Below are 20,919 nucleotides of genomic sequence, written 5' to 3' on the forward strand. Positions count from 1 at the left end.
CACAATGTGTCACCTCTTCATACACCCTAGCACTTCACTCAACGGTTCCTAATGCTAGTTTACTAATGCAGATATATCTGGGTTACTTGGGATTAATTCCAGAAATATTAATAATATCATTTAGATATAGCATGTTGTTTAGACAGATGTTAGGTTCATAGTTTACCATGGTATACTAGTGTTTTCTGGATCTACAGTGCTCTCTCTACACTTTATACAGTATGTGAATATTTACCCTGTTTATTATTGAGTTCACGTTTACTCTGCTAATTCAGACGCTTTTGATAAAAGCGTCCGCTAATTACCAAAATGGTCAATGATAGGAGCTCTGATGTTGAATCTATAGTCTGCGGCTGAGTCCAGGATTCAGTGCTTCGCTGTCTGACTGACTGTGGCTGCTTGAGACAGCTGATATTGATACTTGAGCACACAAGACAGGACAACGAAACCCAACCGTTTAAAGACTTTCACTGTGTCTGCATTGTGTGTGTGTGTGTGTGTGTGTGTGTGTTGAATTACTATACTTGTGATGGCTAAATGTCCCCACAAGAATAGTAGCATTTGGGAAATAGATGTTGTGTTATTTAGACTCAGTTGTCCACGGCTATTTAAAACAAAGTTTTCATGTCATCACATCACGAGTGCGTGCGTGCGTGCGCGCGCGACCATGTATGCGTGCATGCGTGCGTGCGTGTGATGGTAAGTGTTGCCATGATACAGTGTTGCCCAAGTGGAATCAGCGAGTGGGTTTGCTGTGGTTTTAGTGAACAGCTGCGCATACAGGAATGAAAGTCTTTGGGTGTTTATGTTAGCATGACTGCTCACTTCCAGACCTTGACTAGAGAGAGCATTCCTCTGATGTCTATTTAAAACAGTGTGACCTCCCGCCATGTGTCTACGTCCACTAGAGTCTAGTGACTAGACAATGGCCACGTGCACGTGCACGGACACACACACACACACACACACACACACACACACACACACACACACACACACACGGACATTCCTCTCATGCTCAGACTCATAACATAAGCTAATTAGTATAGTATAGTATTGTAGAGGAGGTGAGATATTTCTGACTAATCTCCTTTCAGATCCTACATCAGGGAAGACTTAGTTGATTGATTTAATTAATCGCACAAATTATGCAAATAGATTTGTGCTGCACTGCAAGCTTGTAGATCTGCTATTTTTGAAAAGTCTTGTGTAAATCTTTGAATACCCATATATATATATATTTGAAGTTAACCCATTCTGCGCTACCGAGTGGCGCGCTATGAGCTTGTAGGTCTGCTATTTTTGAAAAATCGCTTTTTTAGAAAACTGTCGGGATGTAGAAGACATTTTTAGAATCTGATCTCAGGTCAAAATGGGTTAAAAAATATATATGGGTATTCAAAGATTTGCACAAGATTCTTTAAAAATAGCAGATCTACAGGTTAAGTCAACATTTTTTACTCAGATCTTTGCTTCTGGGGGGGAGGGGGGGGTCCCTGGAACGAGACCTTTTGGCGCTGTCGGCCAAATACATTTAATTTTGGGGCGGTGAAAAGGTTTGAGCACCAAATGATTTTCAGAGATGTGTTAGGATTTACTGTAGAGTGACATACCTGTATGGTCACTCAGGGCTAGCTCTGTATGTGTTTCTACTCATTTTGTATGTAGAAAATGGAATTCTGACAAAAAACCCTGCTCACGGCGCGTTGCAGAGCGACACGTTGTTGTGAACTTGTAGGTCGGCTATTTTTGCTGGATGCTATGGTTCAAGTGGTCAACCCGTTTTGGGCGGGAACCCCTTTTGGTGGTTGGTTCAAGCATTCTGTTCTACTATAGCTATTGAAAAATAGCAGATCTACAAGCTCGTAGCTGCGAGCTTGTAGGTCTGCTATTTTTTTTAAAGTCGTGAAAATGTGGCGCAAATCATTGAATATATATTTCAGAGAGAACATTTTTAACTAAAATATTAGCTTCTGTGGGACGTGGGTCCGCGGCCCAATAGAGGTAATTCTGGGGGTCCTTGACGTGAAAAAAGGTTGAGCACCGCTGACATAGAAACATGCTTTTTCAGAAAAAAGTTTTAGGATTTAGAAGCCTTTTTTTTTAATCGACCTCAGTCCAAAATGGATTAATGTTGATGAAGAGCTATTCATTACGTACGGCTGATAGATAACCATGTGCATTGTTTGAAACCCACAGAGTTCTCTGAAGAGGAGAGGAGTCAGGTCACCAAACAGTAAGGCTGAGAGGAGGCTGTCTCAACACATGGAGGTAAAGCGAGAAAGCACATCCAAATATTAAACAAATGGCGGACAAAGTACTCACATTTCCATTTCTTTATTGGCACACACACCAAAAAGGAACGATAGTCTTAAATGTGCATCGTTTGTCGTTTCTCAAAAAAAAAGGACGACAGCGCCGACCTCAAGTGCCAGCTCCACTTCGCCAAGGAGGAGCTGGCGCTGATGTGCAAGAAGCTGGCCCGGCTGGTGGCGGAGAGCGAGGGCATGCGCGAGGAGCTGGCGCGCTACCGCTCCGCCTACGGAGACGTGGACCACGCCCACGCGCCTGGCGGCGGCGGCGGCGGGGGGGGCGGGGGCAGAGCCGCCAGCTCCGCCCTGGCCAGGGAGGCCGAGGTCAAGGTTCACCTGCGTCTGGTGGAGGAGGAGGCCACGCTGCTGAGCCGGCGCATCGTGGAGCTGGAGGTGGAGAACCGCGGCCTGAGGGCCGAGGTGAGCGACGAGCGCCAGAGAGGAGGAGGAGGAGGAGGAGGAGGAGGAGGCGAGGATGAGGAGGTGGAGGTGGAGGGAGACCTGTCCCCCTTCGCCCAGCGGAGGGAGACAGAGGACAGGGGACATGGCGTGAAGACGCTGCAGCGCGAGGAGGAGGAGGAGGCGCAGAGAGTGGAGGAAGGTGAGGATGGGACGATAACGTTTATAATGATAAAAAAAAACACTCACAATAATCGGATATATAGATGCTGGGGGTTTCGGGGTGGTTAACAAAAGTGCCGTTTTTCAGTTTTAAGCAAATATTGATTATCGCAATAATATTGTTAAACCCATTCTGGGCGGGAACCCCTTTTGGTGTTTTAACTAAGCATTATGTTATACTTTAGCTATTGAAAAATAGCAGATCTACAAGCTCATAGCGCGCCACCGAGTGGCACGCTATACGAGCTTGTAGGGCTGCTATATCTTGTTTTTAATCGTGAAAATGCGGCACAAATCTTTGAATATATATTCTTTCAGAATTTGTTTATTTCGACGTCGGGTCTAAAACGGGCTAATCGCAAATTATCTCTGCCCACAATAATGGTGGCGTGTTCATTTCCACTCGGTCCCACATCCCTGTAGAGGAAGGTTCTTCACCAAGCCAGAGTGAAGAAGAAGAGACGCTGGACGCCGCCGTGTGCCAGATGACCCGCGAGGGGCCGGTGGGCGGGGAGAGAGACCCCGCAGACAGCCGGGACGACGACGGGGCCGACGTCGCCGACAGACGGGAGAGCACCGCCGCCGCCAGGGGCGGGGGAACGACGGCGAGCCACTACGACGAGACCCTCCTGGCTCTCAGAGGTCATTCCTGCGTCGTCAGCTCGGCCATCCACGTCCTCCTGAACGACCACCACCACCTCCGCTGCTCGTCGTCTTCTTCGTCCGACGCTCTCTCCGCGTCCGCTGAAGAGGCCCAGAGCGCTGCAGGGTTTCCGCACGGAGGGCCTTTGAAGGACACGCTGGAGCTTCTGCGAGCCATGCTGTTGGACTTCAGTGGCAGGGCGGAGGAACTGCTAACAGCGGGTGAGTTTGAGTTAGTTCGTTTTGTCTTTGTCGAGAATCTTCAAAGACAGCAAAGGTATAGCATAATGTGTGGTGTTTGTATAGTACACACACTGGAATAAAGCTCTCAGTCTTTTGTAAATGAATCATTTAACCCCCGAAGAAGACATATAATGATCGAATCGAGTGAATAGCCATTAGCCAAAGTATACAATAATGGTTACTGTGGTTTAAACTTTCCCCCCGGGGGTTTCAACAGGCGGGAGGATGTCCCTTCAAAAGGACGGACGTGCTAGTCTGGACTCTTACATTCTGCCCCCTGCTGGCGGAGGCCACGGCGCGCGGGGCGAGGCGGACACCGGTGAAGCTCCGCCGAGCGCCGAGGACCTGAAGGAAAGGGAAAAGCATCATCAGTCTGAATGGAGCCTCGTCCACGACGGCCACATAAGAGCAGAGCCCAGGATGGGCCTCACCTTCCAGATCCTCTGGGTCCTCCATCAGTGGTGTGAGACCAAGGCATCCGGACTGGAAGGCAAGGAGGTAAAGTACACAGCAACGTACGGCTTCGGTGTCATATGAGATTAAAAGCACTGGTTCTTAACCCATTCTGACCTGGGATCAGATTCTAAGAAATGTCTTCCACATCCTGACGATTTTTCAAAAATAGCAGACCTACAAGCTCGTGCCGTGCTCGTGCTATGATCTTGTAGATCTGCTATTTTGCAATAGCTAAATTATGACATAATGTTTAAAACACCAAAAGGGGTCCCCGGCCAGAATGGGTTAAACACCACTGAAGTGCCCTTGAGCAAGGCACTGAACACCCAACTGCTCCAGTGGAACTGCTCAGTTGCCAACTACTTGTTGTACTGGTCAGCTCCCAGTACAACAGTATCAGACTGTGGTTGTACTGGTCAGCTCCCAGTACAACAGTATCAGACTGTGGTTGTACTGGTCAGCTCCCAGTACAACAGTATCAGACTGTGGTTGTACTGGTCAGCTCCCAGTACAACAGTATCAGACTGTGGTTGTACTGGTCAGCTCCCAGCACAACAGTATCAGACTGTGGTTGTAATGTGTGTGTCTATGTGCCCAAGATTGTAAGTCCTTTTATAAGTCCTTATTGTATTATTTATCCATATTTTAGCTTCAGGATGCGTTTTGGTTTCTGTTTTGGACAGATTATTTTATTTGTATTAATGTTGTTTTGAGAGTGGAGTGAATGTCCTATGGCCACATGAAGAGCACACAGAGTAACACACATCCTCTGTTATTTGGTGCTGAGCCAAACTGTAAAAAACTGGTAATCTAGTAGCGGATCGCAATGAACTCACTGTTGAAAAATCCCCAAAAATATTCATTTAGCGACACAGCAGCAAAAAAAAAGAATCCAACATTTTGACACAAGGATAAAGCAGTGGATTATCTATTTGAATCCAGAACAGAGATAAAACCAGGCGTGTACTCCGGAGCCTGTTAGAAGAACTAGGAGCTGACATGACCAACGACGCTAAGCCTCCTCAGAGCACAACGACAGAGGTACGGAACAATTATTACTATGTCGTATATATTTGTTCAGGCTATAGGGCAGTGGTTTTGAACCCTTTTCACATCAAGGCCCGTTATTTATTCTAGCATTTCAACCATAATCATTTCCAAGTTCCAAGTATGAAGTCATTAGTATGTTGTCTTTTCACCGAATAAATGATGTTGTGTTTTGTTTTTCATGGACAGTGTGCCGTCAACACAATAATCTTTGACGAGGGGAAACACTCTGAAGCCGACAGGTCAGTTTTACTCCTCATTTTGCACACACAAATCTCCTACCAGCTGTTGCCAGTCTGTATCCCGTCTGAGTTCTCTGTCCCCCATTGGATAGAATTGGTATCCTGACCTGAAAATGCATTTCTCTGTTTAATAAAGAGACAGAGAGACATGGAGACCCCTGTTACTGAGCACTCTATAGCAATGATTACTATCAGAAGATTACACTTATTTTAACCAAAGACAATCATGTACCCTACCTTTAATAAATGATTAATTTGGCCATCTGAAAATAGTTTGTGCCAATGAGCAGCGTCATGCAAGATTTGTCAAACACTTTGCGTTGCCGATTGTGAGCTTGTAGAGCTGCTGTTTTAAAATAGTGGATACTACTTTAGGGCCTCTTTCATATCCACAGGTGTTACGCCTATACTGTATCTCTTATTTATGTTCACAGGTGTTTCAACTCCAAAGGGAAAAGACGCAGTCGGCTATACGCTCCATATGGGTCCAACCTGTGGGCCAAGAAGTACTACTTTTCCTTTTTTTACATAATCCTTTAACCCATTCTGACCTGAGATCAGATTCATACGAGGTTTCCACTGGACACACACTGGTCTGATGAACCCATTCTGACCTGAGATCAGATTCTAAAAAATGTCAGTCGTTCTTCGATTTTTCAAAAATAGCAGACCTACAAGCTCGTAGCGCGCCACTCGGTGGCGCGCTATGAGCTTGTAGATCTGCTATTTTTCAATAGCTAAAGCATAACATGATGCTAACACCAAAAGGGGTTCCCGGTCTGAATGGGTTAAGACCTGAGGCTGAATTTATAAATGTCAGTATTCAGAAAAAGATATGTTGCTATATTTTAGTCATCTGGAATGTTTCAGTTAGTCGAGTCGACTGAGTCGACATATATTTTGGCGAGCGTCGGTTGTAATGCCTGATTTTACACTTGGTTGCGTGCAGAAAATAGCAGATCTTAAAAATTACTCTAAAGTCTGGATTTTCGGTGGTGAGCTGACCACCGGAGCTGAAATAACGTTGAGCGGTGGTGAGTAAAAACAGAGATATGTTGTAGTTCGGTGGTCACCTAACCACCGAAAATCCAGACTATGTATGAGCCTTTAGTTCTACTGGATCTCTTCTGCACTAGTCCCTCTAACATATAGTTTTTTATCCATTGACGAAATTGTCAATATATTTAGTCTTAGTATCATACCTCAGTTATTATTTACTTTTCATAGTTTATCGTCAGCGAATATCTGTCACCGTAGTCCCAGAGTCTACGACATCAACACAACAGCGCTGCTGTGTGTCTGTCTGTCTGTCCCAACAGGAAGAACTGGGTGTATGTGAGCCAGGAGGCTGCCCAGGCAGACCGGGAGGAACGGGTGAGGACGTGGGACCACCCCGTCATGGCGCTCCACTTCCCCGAGCTGGACTTTGAGCAGCTGCAGGAGGTCAGGAGCCACACGGCCCCGGAGAGCACCGCCGCCCGGGTCTACTACAGCCCGCCGTCCGCACGCCGCGTCCACACCGCTCATTTACACAACAAGGTTATTATTATTTAGTACTGTTCTTTTTTTGCAATTACTTTACATTTTTTTGACTCGGTTGGTTTAAAATGTCCACGTTTTGGTTTTGATTAGTTCACAATGCGGGTTTTGCTGTAGTTTAGTTTGGTTTTAGTTTAGTTTAGTTTGCAGGCGTATGCAAAAGGCTAGAAAATTTCACATTTTTATGTAGACAGATTCTTGTTTTTTACTTCCTAGATGAGTATTTCTATGCATTTGTGTTCTTGCTCGCTGCAAATCGCTCTGGATTAAGAGCGTCTGCTAAAGGCCTGAATTGTAAATTGTAGTTTCGTATTTTTCATGATAATTGTTATGGATAATCAGGGGTGGGATTAAAAAAAAGCTCAGAAAAATTAACAAAATATAGCCGACAAGGTCGCAAAACGACTTGTTTAGTTCAAGTCTAGTTTTTATTTGTTGACGAAAATTGTCAATTATATTTAGTCACAGTTTTAGTCTTCATTTAGTTTTGATGTTGTTTTCGTCAGTGAAAAAAAAGGTAGTCGACGATAGAATTGTAGTCGACGAAAATGAACGCTTTGCAAACGGAGCCAATTGTCCCTGCGATTGTTCAGCTGAGGAACATCAGCCCCGCCCCCTCTGTGACCAGCGCCTCGGCCTCGTGGTGCACGCCCGCCAGCTCCCTGTCAGCCCTCTGTCTGGGCCTGTCCTCCAACCTGAGCGACGACATGAAGGAGATCACAGCCGGCTTCAGGTATCAGGTCCATTAAAGCATATAGAGTTCCATTATCTGTTCGCCATTTGAGCCACAGACCACCATTTGACCCAAAACCAACCTTTTCCCACAATTCCACGCTGTATTGATGTGGTGCCATAAGGAGAGATAACAGGCAAACGTTGATCAAAGTAGAAATTATTTTACATTCTCTTCAACAATAATTTAAGTAAGTAAGTTTATTAAGTATTACTTCATCTTACTCCTATCTTTTCGGATATGTTTAAATTACTTTCTCTATTATTATTTTTTTTTTTTTTGCTATATTTTAGTTTGATATCAATTGTAATTGCTTTCAAAAGTGTTGACATATTTGAAATAAACAGGCTTTTGTCTATAATGCATTATAATTGCATGTATGCATTATTATTATTATTATACATAACACACATTATAAACCTTATAGGCACATATAAATGCAGTATAATCCATTATAAATGTGACTTATAGACCCAGCCTTAATATACAGTGTTATACATTCTTGTTTGTTGTGCCAGTCCTGGCCTGAGGCAGCCAGTTCATTCTGCTTCACTGGAGAGGAGGAGAGCCAGAGGTCTGGATGTGTCCTGCTCAGCCACCCAGACTCACATGATGCAGCCGCAGATGGTGAGTCAGCAACCGCTCCGAATGTTATCAACCGATAAGCGCTAATCACCAATATGTTCTTATCAAGACCTTATAGAGTATATGAATATCACCCTGAGGCGAAATGGACATAATTTGTCATTGCAGCTCGAGCCCGTTGACTATCATTGAAGCACGTTCATGTTATTGGGCCCATGACCCGTGAACGAATGTTTCATACGTGAACGCGTGCAATGATAGTCAACGGCCAGCGCGTTCATGTGTTTGGGGCAAATCCATCCCAGAATGCACTCTGTTCCTATACCCGGAAGGAGGAGGGAAATCGCCTCATGCGCTTTTGAGCAACTTAATGCAAGTGGACGAGAGGAGAACTCGGGTGCCGTCTCTATTCATATATACTCTAAGATCAAGACCATGCAATGGAGGCAATATGGGCATTCCCACATACTGCCTATACCGTGTGTAGGCGACTACGGAACGCCGAAGTGTAATGACTGCCGCCTATAAAGCAACATTTGCTGTCAGAATCAACACGGCTGACCATCCATCCATCCATCCCTGTATAGGTGAGTGTCGGTCTGCAGACGGACGTCTCTCAGAGGAGGAGCAGCCCTGCTCGAGGACCACTGCTCTCTGCTCGCTCCACCTCCTCTCTGGAGAGGCTGGCCAAACCCTCCTCCTCTCTGGAGAGGCTGGCCAAACCCTCTTCCTCCTCCTCTCTGGAGAGGCTGGCCAAACCCTCCTCCTCCTCCTCTCTGGAGAGGCTGGCCAAACCCTCTTCCTCCTCCTCCTCCTCTCTGGAGAGGCTGGCCAAACCCTCCTCCTCCTCCTCTCTGGAGAGGCTGGCCAAACCCTCTTCCTCCTCCTCCTCTCTGGAGAGGCAGGCCGCCGGGAGGACAGAGAGACCCAAACCCTCCTCCTCCTCCTCCACCTCCTCCTCCTCCCCCAAACTCTACAGGAGACACTCGGCTTCCTCCTCCTCCACCTACTTCAGCACCTCCTTGCTAGCCGGCTCGCCAGTGACAGCCGTGGCAGCGTCCAGAGAGCGAGGCTCGTGGAGCAACGGCGTGACGCCATCATGGACCTCCTCCTCCTCGTCCACCGCCAACAACAGATCAGGTAGCAGTGGTGATTCCATCCACAAGACATATGAACTTAAGCTATGATGACTAAAACTAAGACAAATATGCTAGAGTAAAAACTAGAGTAAAATGTTAGGAGGGACAAGTGGAGAAGAGATCCAGTAGAACTAAAAGACAAGTCATGTTATGCTTGTTTGCATGCTGAAAATAGTATGTCGGCTATTTTCAGCATGCAACCAAGTGTAACCATGGACGGCAGTGACTCGGGGGTAGAGTGGGCGGTAGAACAGCCGGATGGCAACCGCCATGTCCCCAGTTCACACGGGTGTGATTTTTAATTATTGGTACCGGTCAATTCTTTTGTATATTTAAAGAAACACTTCACTCAAAACATTAAGCCTTGAATTCATGGAGCAAATAATTTAGCCAATAATCCAATATTTGACTGATCGAAGTGTGAGACCAATCTTAACAAGAGCAAAACCATATTTAAAACATTATCTTTGACCGTGGATCATCAATAAGCTCATCAGTGATTGGTTTCCTAACGCAGCGGCTACTGCAAATATTGAATTATTGGCTTTAGGAATGCGACAAAAACAAATAATATATAGTTTATTAATAATAATAGGTTTATTGTCATTTATATTATTTTTTGTAGTATTCCTTTAAGTTATACTGTTATACTGGTAATATTGTCGCTGTCGGTGAAAATATTTTATGTCCAAAACCACCTTTTTATGAAATTAATATTCAAAATAGTCCATCCACATTAAGCTCACGACACAATTGCCCTGTGAAAAAAAAATCAAAAACCTGAAAAATGGAGTTAGCTGGTTTCTGCCGGTCAGCGACAAATATGCTAATCTTCTAAATGCCTAAAATGGCGGTTTTCGGTGACACAGGCCTAGGCGGTGGAGGAGGACACAACAACAACGACGACAACAACGGCGGCGGCGCGCCAAAGAGCGACGGCGGGAACTGGACGGGGGGCGGGGGCCGGACCGACGCCACCAAGCCCCCCAGTAAAGCGGCGGCCGCCCGCTACGGCCTGGTGACGGAGTTCCTGCGCCGGGTCAGCGGCAGAGCGGCGGACAAACCCCCCGGTGGTGGGCCGCCGCCCGCCGCCGCCGCCCAGGGGTCCAAGAGCAGACACCTGGAGAGAGCGCCGAGCCGGGCGCCGCCCCCCGGTGGCCAGGCGGCCACGTTGCACCGCGACGACAACCAGAGGTTCATGAAGCAGAAGGAGGTGTGTGGGCGGGGCTGTTGAAGTTCACCATTAACAACACAGATAGTTGGGATTAACCATTTCATTGTGTTTTTTTCTGTTTGCTTTTAAGGCTTTGTAATTAAAAAAAAAGGGCACAGGGCAAAAAAACTGAAATATACCAAAAACTAGCATTTTTATAAATGTTATACTTTAAAAAGGGTAAAACAAAATGTCGAAATAGCTTACACAGCTTGTAGATCTGACCTGACCTGACCTTTTTTTTTTTAATGAATGAACATTTTTCAACATAGAAATGATTATGACATAATAATTGCGATTATCTCAAATAATTGCAATTTAGACGATTATGTTAATGATTGTGTGCCGACCCTAGAGGGAGGACAGAGCCAACGGGCAGCACCAGAACCACACCGCCACCAGAGGAACCGTCACCAGGAACCACAGCTCCGCCAGCGGAGGTACAGCAGAGGTACGTGGAATGCAATGCATGCAGCCACACATGTTCCATACTGGGTAAATGTTACTGTCCAGTGTCCACATAGCGGATTTGAATGGTATCAACCCATAATCACCAGTAGCTCTGGTCCATAGCTCGAATGCAGACCAGCCTCTCGTCTTTAGCGTGAATAAAAATAACGTTTTTGCTACTCACCAAAAGCACCACACGTTTATACGTGTGGTGGTGGGGCTCAGAGTGCCTCCACTAAGGAAAGTAGGCTTTCTAATGACACAACCCGCCTTTGTTTTGGTGAGTAGCAAAAACATTATTTGTATTCACGCTAAAGACGAGAGGCTGGTCTGCATTCATGCGAGTGGCGGAAGTTGAGAGTAACATAGCTCTAAATGCATGGCATTAGAGCTATGGACCAGAGCTAAATCACCAGTATGTTCTTATCAAGGCCATGCAATGGAGCCAGTATGGACATTTATACATATTGACGTTGTCCCACGTCACGTTTGGCACGTTGTTTCCGACTACTAACCCTATATTACTAACCCTAAATCAGACCACAAACCTAACCGGGCCTAAACTCAACCAGCACACATAAGTAAACATAAAGAGACGTTGTTGTATTGGTTCACAATGTTTCCGCATACTCGCGGTATAGGCAGTATGTAGGAAATGTCCATACTGGCTCCATTGCATGGTGATTATGATAATGTATCAGTGAAACGAAGAGAACCTTTGTGCTATTCATGTTTAAATGGGACGGTGTGTCTCTGTGCAGGGTGGCAGCGATGAGAGCAGCTCCAGCAGAACGTTGAGCTTCTGCTTCGCTCGTCCGTCTCGAGGCGCTCCGAGACAACAAGCCTGCAAACCCCCCCAGCGTCACAGAGTTGCAACCTCGCTCACTGGGACCAACGACTCCTGCAGTGATGTGGAAAACTGATCCCAAGGGATTCCGAAAAGAGACTGGAATGGAATTTAGAATTGGAGTTCTCGCGGTGATACAGTATACTTGAATGAACCCCAGCATTTATTTTATGGCCCGGCACATTAGCCAAAACTTTCCACAGTCCTGCATCTGACACACAGCCTGGCCCCGCTTTTCCACCAAAAGAACTTTGGTTCTAGAACTGCTTCTTCCGTTTTAGGAACCTATTTGGAACCTTTCCAAGGACTGTCTAAAGAGGACGGGACGCGAAGACCGTAAGGGCGCCGCCATGTTGCTCACATGGTGCTCCATGGAAGGAAAGAAACATGCGCAGTGGGCTTTATGCAGCCGACACTTCCTCGTTCAGCTTCCTTGGTCTCAACTGCGCATGTTCCTTTCCTTCCTTCCCGTCCTCTTTAGACAGTCCTTGGTGCTTTCAGGGAAACCGGCAGCCATTTTTGGGTTCCAGTTCCGAACCAACTTTGATTGGTTCCGCACCAATTCATTTTCTGTGTAAAACACTCAGTCTGAACTGGTTCAATATTAGGCGAAAAAATAACTGAACCGGTTGAACCACAGTGGAAAAGAGGCCTCGAGTGAGTAGACAAAAATGGTACCATGTTATAATGAGCAATAGTGAAGACCAATTATATGAAGACAGGTTGGAAATGGGCGAAGTGCTCCTTTACGATTAGAGAGATTAAGTGGCTACTGGCTAATCAGTGTTGTCCATGTAACCTTTACTCAGGAGGAGTAATGCTGTAAGTTACTAATTACTTATTCTTTTAAAAGGTTATAGTAGTTACCGTTCAAGTTATATCCCTATGATGACTTTTGACCCACAGACCCATGCCCTCATGTATGTACCAAGAAGGCACTTTGCTTAACAAGAACAGATCTACAAGCTGACAGTGTGTCACATTGCCACGTGTTGATAGCTTGTAGATCTGCACTTTTCTTTATGCGAGTACAAATAATAGGCTTAATATTTTGCATCACCATGCTCCATTGTCAATTGGAACGATTGACAACCGATGTTTATGCTTATTGTCAATACAAAATAAATGTATATAATTGATGTGATATTTTGTAGTGAACGACTTCTCATTGAATAAACATGTATTATTGTAAATGAAATGTTTAGGTTTTTTTTTAACTTGCAGACAGGCAAGCAAGTAAGTACATTTTATTTGTATAGCAGTTCTCACAGAGAGTTCTCACAGAGTGCAGAAATATGAACAAAGCAAGAAGAAATGAAATAATTAAAAACAACAATGACACATTCTGTACAATGGCAAACGAAACGGCAGACACGGTACACAGAGAAAATCAAAGACATTCCACTAACACAGCATTGTGTTTTTACGTCAGAGTCAGAGCTGCAGCTCTCCAAACCTGAGGAAGGGCATTCCAGAGTCTGGGAGCTACAGACAGAAAGGCTCTGTCACCTTAATTAGCCTGCAGCACCAGTGTTTAGCTCGTCAACTAAAACTATGACGAAACAATGTCAACAATTTTGTCAACAAATAAGAACTAGATTAAAATGTTAAGGAGGCACTATAGTGGAAAAGAAAGATTCAGGAGAACGAAAAGACATTTTATGTTTGGTTGTGCTCTGAAAATTGCAGATCTACAACGCCGCTACGTGACGCATTGCATGAGCTTGTAGATCGGCAAACATGTTTAAAATCAACTGTGGATTGTAGTCGACTAAAACTAGACTAAAACTCCAACTTTTCAGATGACTAAAATATGACTAAAGCCGAATAGAATTTAATTCAAAAGACATGGCCCGGTTTCCCAAAATGAAGCCTGTGAACGTAGACATTCCGTGCATAGATGTGCCACGCAATGGTAGGCCTCAGGCCCTTCTGAAAATGTATTTAAAGGACCACTTCACCACTTTTCAACCTATCTTCATATAATAAGTCCTCACTAATAATCATGAAGAAATTTTCTACTCTGTCTGTGTCTCATAGGAGACGGTTCAGAAACCGTCTTCCAGTGACCATCATCAATGGGGAATACAAGCTAATAGAAACTGCAGGCTTTCTAGTCCTGGAAAGTTGCAATGCGAAAATGGAAGCCATCGTTCTCACGATAATGAAAATCTAAACATTTTTGTAAAAAAATCTTGTTTAAAAACAAATCTGCCTAATGATGATGTCACTGGAAGACGGTTTCTAAACTGCCCACAGCCCTCCTATGAGACACAGACCGAGTAGAAAATAATTGCACCATTTTATCATGATTATTAGTGAGGACCTATTATATGAAGATAGGTTGAAAAGTGGTGAAGTGGTCCTTTAAGAATATTTGGACTGCTGGACAGCTGACAGTAGGCTCTCTTTACTACTTTACCCCCCCCCCCCCCACACACACACACACACACACACACACACACACCATTACAGGTCTGTAACGATATGAGTGTTCAAATGGAACCAAATGGACCCGTACACTGACTATACACTCTCAGAGATATGGCCGCGGGGTACTTGGAAATAACCAGTGGACAAGTGTGCCATCGTTTAGTGTCATAGTAAATCAGTCTATACATATTCTGAAGAAAACCTGCAGATTAAGTCATTAATTGGGTTTTATGATGAAAACATTATGACGTTATCATGCTCTAAAACTTTGCCAAAGACAAGGCCATTAACTAAGATGTACGGGACACATTTGTCGGGTGCAGTACTTAGTTTTTGGTTTGTGCGGACATATTGATGATGCGGACATATTGATGTCGATCCCTACACGTTTCTCTAGTCTAAACACTGCATCCACGTGTTATAGTATACCTGTAGACAGACAGACAGACAGACAACGTTTATTATTCTATCATATTATATTATATTAGTGTCCCACTTTCCCTGCGCATCATTGTATTTATAGGGTAGGCCTACTATAATAATGTATGAATAAAAAACACTTAAAAATGATGTACTATAATGAACTATAACTATAATAATACTAATATCCACATGTGGCGCTACACTCGAAATGTGAACCTTTCCGTCTCTACTACAGACATACACCCACCCTCTTGTTTAGATTTGTTGATTGTAAACAATCCGCGCAGCTTCCCTCAAATCAAAGGTTACTAATACTAATATTCCTCCTCCCCATTACCCTGTGCTTATGAGAACATTCCACAGTTCAAGACGAGTTCAGAGGATCTTTGTGATGATGTCTGAGCCGGATCATGACGGTAGAGAAACGGACGGGGTTTTTAGAAGGTTTGAGTCATTAGAAGTGGACAATGTGTACCAGAAGTTTGAGTCGTTTGATTTCGAGGGGAACAGGGTGTTTGTGGATGGGCTGGTGTCTCTTCAGAGGTCCAACATTGATGCCGATACTGACAAACTGTTGCAGATGAAGATATTCTTCTATAACAGGTACAGTCAGTATGTGTTCGATTTGTTATTATCTAGTCCTTTTTTACATTTCTAGGACCCACAGGTGGAGTTTCGTGTGGCTCTGTCTGGACAGAGAACAGAACAGCACATTAGGTCTCTTAATACACAGCACCTGTCCTTCATTTAATTGACACAATGTGTTGCAGGTGCGCCTGTGAGCCAGCCAGTCACCCCACTCACAGACAGCATAGATAGTTTTATTTATTTATTTTCTGAATGTTTTTTGAAAAAGTTAATAATAATTAAAAAGTAAATGTGGGAAACAAAAAACTGTCGCGACTCGCGAGCTACACAGCCCAACTGGCTTTTACTTCCTGTAGGCCTATCTGTGTGACGTTTTATTTTTTTATATCTATGGTGGCGACCACCTACGTCACGTAGGTGGTCGCCACCATAGATATAAAAAAATATAGATGCCCCATTGGCCGCTGCAGTCTTTTCCGGGACTTCCATTACGCACGCCGCTCATGCTTCCGCTAGAAATCTCTGGAAAAGAGCCGGAAGAGGCCTATATATGTCTATGGTCGCCACTTTAGGAGGCCAGTTGTAGGCTGGAGTCTGTCTATTCATTCCAATGGGAGAAGTGAACATGAACACAACAACTGAACCATTCTTCAGCCCCAAACGGTCAATAATTGGACCCATTCTTCTTCACAAGCCACATCATCATCCCAACATTCTGACACAGAATTTTTTTCACAGAGGCAAAATCTACTTTTCTCTGTCCCAGCAGACCAGTAAACATAGGACATGAATGAGATCTGCTTGCTACTTAGGAGACCATTTTGTGTACCATTCCGCGCCTAGTGGCGCAGTGTGTTGACTGGGCAATTCTCCTACCCGGTACCCGCAGGACCGACCTCCTGTTAGTCAGACCATTAATAACACTATCCCTAAACCTTCCCTAAACCTCACAGGAAGCAGCTCGTCGCGTTGCGGAGGTATACCTACAGTATAATATAGTGCTGCCAACGAATATTCCATAATATTCGAATGAATATTCTAATGTAAAAAAAAGAATAATCGAATATTTTAAATTAAGATTCGAATTTAAAAAAATAACAATAAAATTGCTGTTTGAGTTCTGGCGAGACTCTGTGCCACGTAAACTAAAACGTTATACAAAAATTAGGCTATCAAGATAATTATAAATCATTAATTTGATCTCGCAAGACTCATAGAGATCGCGTTTCTCAGCACTCAACTGCGGGCCATACAGGACCGGACCATATAGATGAAGAAAGAGAACGTTTTACAGCATATTAGGCTGCAATATTCATATCCATTTGTTCGAATACATGTGGTGCATGTTTTAAAAGGAATACGGTATTCGAATATCATTTTTGGCCAATTCTGGCAGCACTAGTATACTATCCCACACAGGGATACCTGGGACTACAGTTCTACACATGGACTAATGGTTCCTATCGTTCTGTTTGTCACCCAGGTTCATAGAGCCCATAGACCTGACGGGCTATAAACTCTGGCGCTCAGGGTCCTCTGCTGTGGATCATACTGCCGAAGCACTGGGGACAACGGGGAGCCACCTGTCACCTTCACGACCACACTGTGCCCAGAGACATGTGGACGTTGAACAGTCCCTTACAGCCTGCACTGTCCACCTGCCGTCCTCAGGGTCCTCTACAGCCACCCGGCATTCATCAGAGTCCTCTACAGCCACCCGGCATTCATCAGAGTCCTCTACAGCCACCCAGCATTCATCAGAGCCCTCTACAGCCACCCGGCATTCATCAGAGTCCTCTACAGCCACCCAGTATTCATCAGAGTCCTCTACAGCCACCCGGCATTCATCAGAGTCCTCTACAGCCACCCGGCATTCATTAGAGTCCTCTACAGCCACCCAGCATTCATTAAAGTCCTCTACAGCCACCCAGTATTCATCAGAGTCCTCTACAGCCACCCAGTATTCATCAGAGTCCTCTACAGCCACCCGGCATTCATCAGAGTCCTCTACAGCCACCCGGCATTCATTAGAGTCCTCTACAGCCACCCAGCATTCATCAGAGTCCTCTACAGCCACCCGGCATTCACCAGAGCCCTCTACAGCCACCCGGCATTCATCAGAGTCCTCTACAGACACCCAGCATTCATTAGAGTCCTCTACAGCCACCCGGCATTCATCAGAGTCCTCTACAGCCACCCAGCATTCATCAGAGCCCTCTACAGCCACCCGGCATTCACCAGAGCCCTCTACAGCCACCCGGCATTCATCAGAGCCCTCTACAGCCACCCGGCATTCATCAGAGTCCTCTACAGCCACCCAGCATTCATCAGAGCCCTCTACAGCCACCCGGCATTCACCAGAGCCCTCTACAGCCACCCGGCATTCATCAGAGTCCTCTACAGCCACCCGGCATTCATCAGAGTCCTCTACAGCCACCCGGCATTCATCAGAGTCCTCTACAGCCACCCAGCATTCATCAGAGTCCTCTACAGCCACCCAGCATTCATCAGAGTCCTCTATAGCCACCCGGCATTCATCAGAGTCCTCTACAGTCAGCACTGGCAACCAGCTGTCCTTTGCAGAGGTTATGCGTCTGGTTCAGGCAGGACAGGACGTTCCTGGCGTCTCCCACGTGGACGTACAACCCAGCAACCTGAACCCAACACCTTCTCAACTGACCAGGAGACTGAAACCATGGGAAACGTAGTCTTTCTGACGAGGAGAGACTGACACCGTGAGAAACGTAGTCTTTCTGACGAGGAGAGACTTGACACCATGGGACATGTAGTGTTTCTGACGAGGAGAGACTTGACACCATGGGACACGTAGTGTTTCTGACGAGGAGAGACTTGACACCATGGGAAACGTAGTCTTTCTGACGAGGAGACTGAAACCGTGGGAATGACTGTCTGTTCTCTACAATGACTGTCTGTTTAACGGTTAAACTGTATCCCATTACGTGGTGACTGTATTAAAGCACCCCCTACGGTGCACATATTTGTGCACGTGTTCGGGGGGAGGGAAGCCGGGCGGGAAGGGTGACATCGGTCAGGTACATCCTAAGGGCTGGGAGGGGGGCGGAGCCTGTCAGCAGGGAGTGTTGGGCGGGAGGAGTAGGCCCACATCCTTCCAATGGGGGCTCCTCACTGGCCGGTGATCCGGTAGGATACAACAGCAGTGACTGACAACACAGAAATGTGTGTGTGGAGGAATTAATTTGCATAAAAACGACTAAATTAGGGACAAAATGTGGGTACAAAAATAATTGCCTAGCCGCTACTCTATATGTATTAAAAAAAAAATTGTGAGCATAACATACATAATTTGAAGATGGTTGAGAGAGGGTGAGTTTGGAATGAAGCAGCTGTAAAAAAAACATTAAAGATTCTTATGGCGACATAATCTCATACGGGTGACGGACTGACGGCACAGCGTCCGTTTTGCGCTGCGACACTATACTGTAAGCTAGGGGTCTTCCATGTTTTTCAGGCCAAGGACTCCTTAACTCAGAGAGAGATGGAGCAGCGACCTCTGCATGTCATATTGTATAACATTGTGTTGCAGATTAAACTTTTGTGTATTCTGGGTATTTGGCTACACTACTAGTATATGTGACTTAATGGTGACCCCTTGTGGTAGAATGCTGATATTGTTTTTTGCTGTTTTTTCTTCCAACTGATGCTTGTCAGTCACAGACAGAGAGGTGGACGCCTTAATTAGAGCGACAATGGGGAGGGCGGAAGTGCGCCGTTATATGGCACATCCTCGGCCTCCAGTCAAGTGACTCACATCCCTTCCTTTCATTACGTTCTTTTGCACCAATGGCGCCAACACTCTCACTTGAGAGCATTAATGCTCCAGAGCCAAAGGAGGTGTCTACCTTTCAAGATTCAAGATTCAAGATTCAATAATTTATTTGCCATGTCAACAAGTTGATAGGAATTTGTCTTGGTTCATACTCAACACATATACAGACAACCATAGATACACAAACAAGAAGTACAGTACAATACAAAAACAAAAAAACCAGCAGCATAGGAAATTACATCCAGTTTTTTAAAGTGCTATATGCATATACTATGAGTTCAGATGTCTAATGGCTACGGGGTAAGTGCTATCCCTGAAGCGACATGTTGAGCTCTGGTCGGATCATACTTCTAATATCTCCTGCCTGATGGGAGGAGATTGAAGAGGTGATGTGCAGGATGGGAGTTGTCTATGGTCAGTCACACCTACTGTCCCACAATGCAACAGGACTGTAACAAATGTCCCATAATGCAATGGGACTGTAACAAATGCTGTTCAATGTCACTTAAGCCTTATGTGGGATGGATATGTCCAAAACGTTTTACTTTTCAGGATTCAAATAAAAAAAAATAGCTTGTGGATATGCTACTTTTGTGTGATGCTGTAGTACAGGGGTTTTCAACTGGTTGTGAATGAGGGACCACCACCACCACGGTGACTCGGGATCAACATGGGGACCACCGTTGTGTTGGGGTGGGGTTATGGGGCTGAGAAGCTTTTGTGATACTTGCTATGCATCCGTCCCACCCCACGAGAACCGTTCGCCCCACAGACTTCAAATTTGACACACGCGTTCCACACCCCCACAGGGAGTGCAGTGCCCGGTGTCGAGTCGTCGGACTGCACAGTTGTCCAGAACCGCCACAAAAGGCCTCTGCCCGGGCTCTGGACAGGGCCCCTGCTCAGGCTCCATATATGGATCTGGCCTGTTCTGACACCACAACACTTTATGATATTTGGGCATAGCCTGGCTAATAACCCAGACTATTAGCCAGGCAAATTTGGGCCTGACACAGAACTCCATATATAGGAATAAAGGGACACAGATACGGATACAGAAATCTCCATATATGGGCATAAAAGGGACACAGACAGATGGGTACAACGGGTATTGCATAGCCGGATGGGGCATGTATCTATTCTCCAACTTCCATCGTTACCGACTCGGTGCTCTACAGCCGGTTATTTCACTTTAATACTTGTGTAAAAGTAAAATGAGTGTTTATGCAACAACACCTCAGCATCATTGCCTCACGTGACCATAAACACTGGATGGATGACTTAATTTACTGACATTTTAATAATGTTCTTTAAATCATGTTGTAGCAACTAGCAAGTAACAATGCAACTCATGAACCAGGCATTCCTTACATACTAGTCACTGTTAAAAGAGGGCGCTGTTTTTCCCTTTATCTTTTGACGATTGGTTCTCAGATTGCTTACATACAGACCAGACCGTGTCTTCTCTACCGAACATGCGCGGATGGGATGTTTGACTGGCGTGTTTTCTGACCAATCACAGTGAAGGAATGGTCACGGTCAGCCAATCATAAACCTCATGCTCCTAAAGGCTTTACTGTCAGTCTGTCACTGCCGCT

At 45.3% G+C, this 20,919-nt stretch overlaps 1 protein-coding gene across 1 annotated transcript in view; it reads left to right on the forward strand.

The window, feature by feature from the left end:
* LOC308315165 (uncharacterized protein) overlaps nucleotides 1-13,221 on the forward strand; it is a gene marked incomplete at its 5' end in the record, with an annotated part of 30,730 nt that extends 17,509 nt beyond the window's left edge. Inside the window, 14 exons of the mRNA XM_080763005.1 lie at nucleotides 2,200-2,271; nucleotides 2,409-2,913; nucleotides 3,357-3,797; nucleotides 4,036-4,316; nucleotides 5,217-5,315; nucleotides 5,511-5,563; nucleotides 5,998-6,069; nucleotides 6,883-7,102; nucleotides 7,696-7,835; nucleotides 8,354-8,462; nucleotides 9,008-9,560; nucleotides 10,429-10,772; nucleotides 11,128-11,223; nucleotides 11,984-13,221. Coding sequence (XP_080619131.1) covers nucleotides 2,200-2,271; nucleotides 2,409-2,913; nucleotides 3,357-3,797; nucleotides 4,036-4,316; nucleotides 5,217-5,315; nucleotides 5,511-5,563; nucleotides 5,998-6,069; nucleotides 6,883-7,102; nucleotides 7,696-7,835; nucleotides 8,354-8,462; nucleotides 9,008-9,560; nucleotides 10,429-10,772; nucleotides 11,128-11,223; nucleotides 11,984-12,145 — 3,147 coding nt within the window. The 3' untranslated portion in view covers nucleotides 12,146-13,221. The remainder of the gene's footprint in view (nucleotides 1-2,199; nucleotides 2,272-2,408; nucleotides 2,914-3,356; nucleotides 3,798-4,035; nucleotides 4,317-5,216; nucleotides 5,316-5,510; nucleotides 5,564-5,997; nucleotides 6,070-6,882; nucleotides 7,103-7,695; nucleotides 7,836-8,353; nucleotides 8,463-9,007; nucleotides 9,561-10,428; nucleotides 10,773-11,127; nucleotides 11,224-11,983) is intronic.
* Between the last annotated feature and the right edge of the window lie 7,698 nt (nucleotides 13,222-20,919).

The sequence above is a fragment of the Protomyctophum bolini genome (assembly GCF_963924005.1).
Source record: "Protomyctophum bolini genome assembly, chromosome: 5".
Taxonomy (NCBI): Eukaryota; Metazoa; Chordata; class Actinopteri; order Myctophiformes; family Myctophidae; genus Protomyctophum; species Protomyctophum bolini.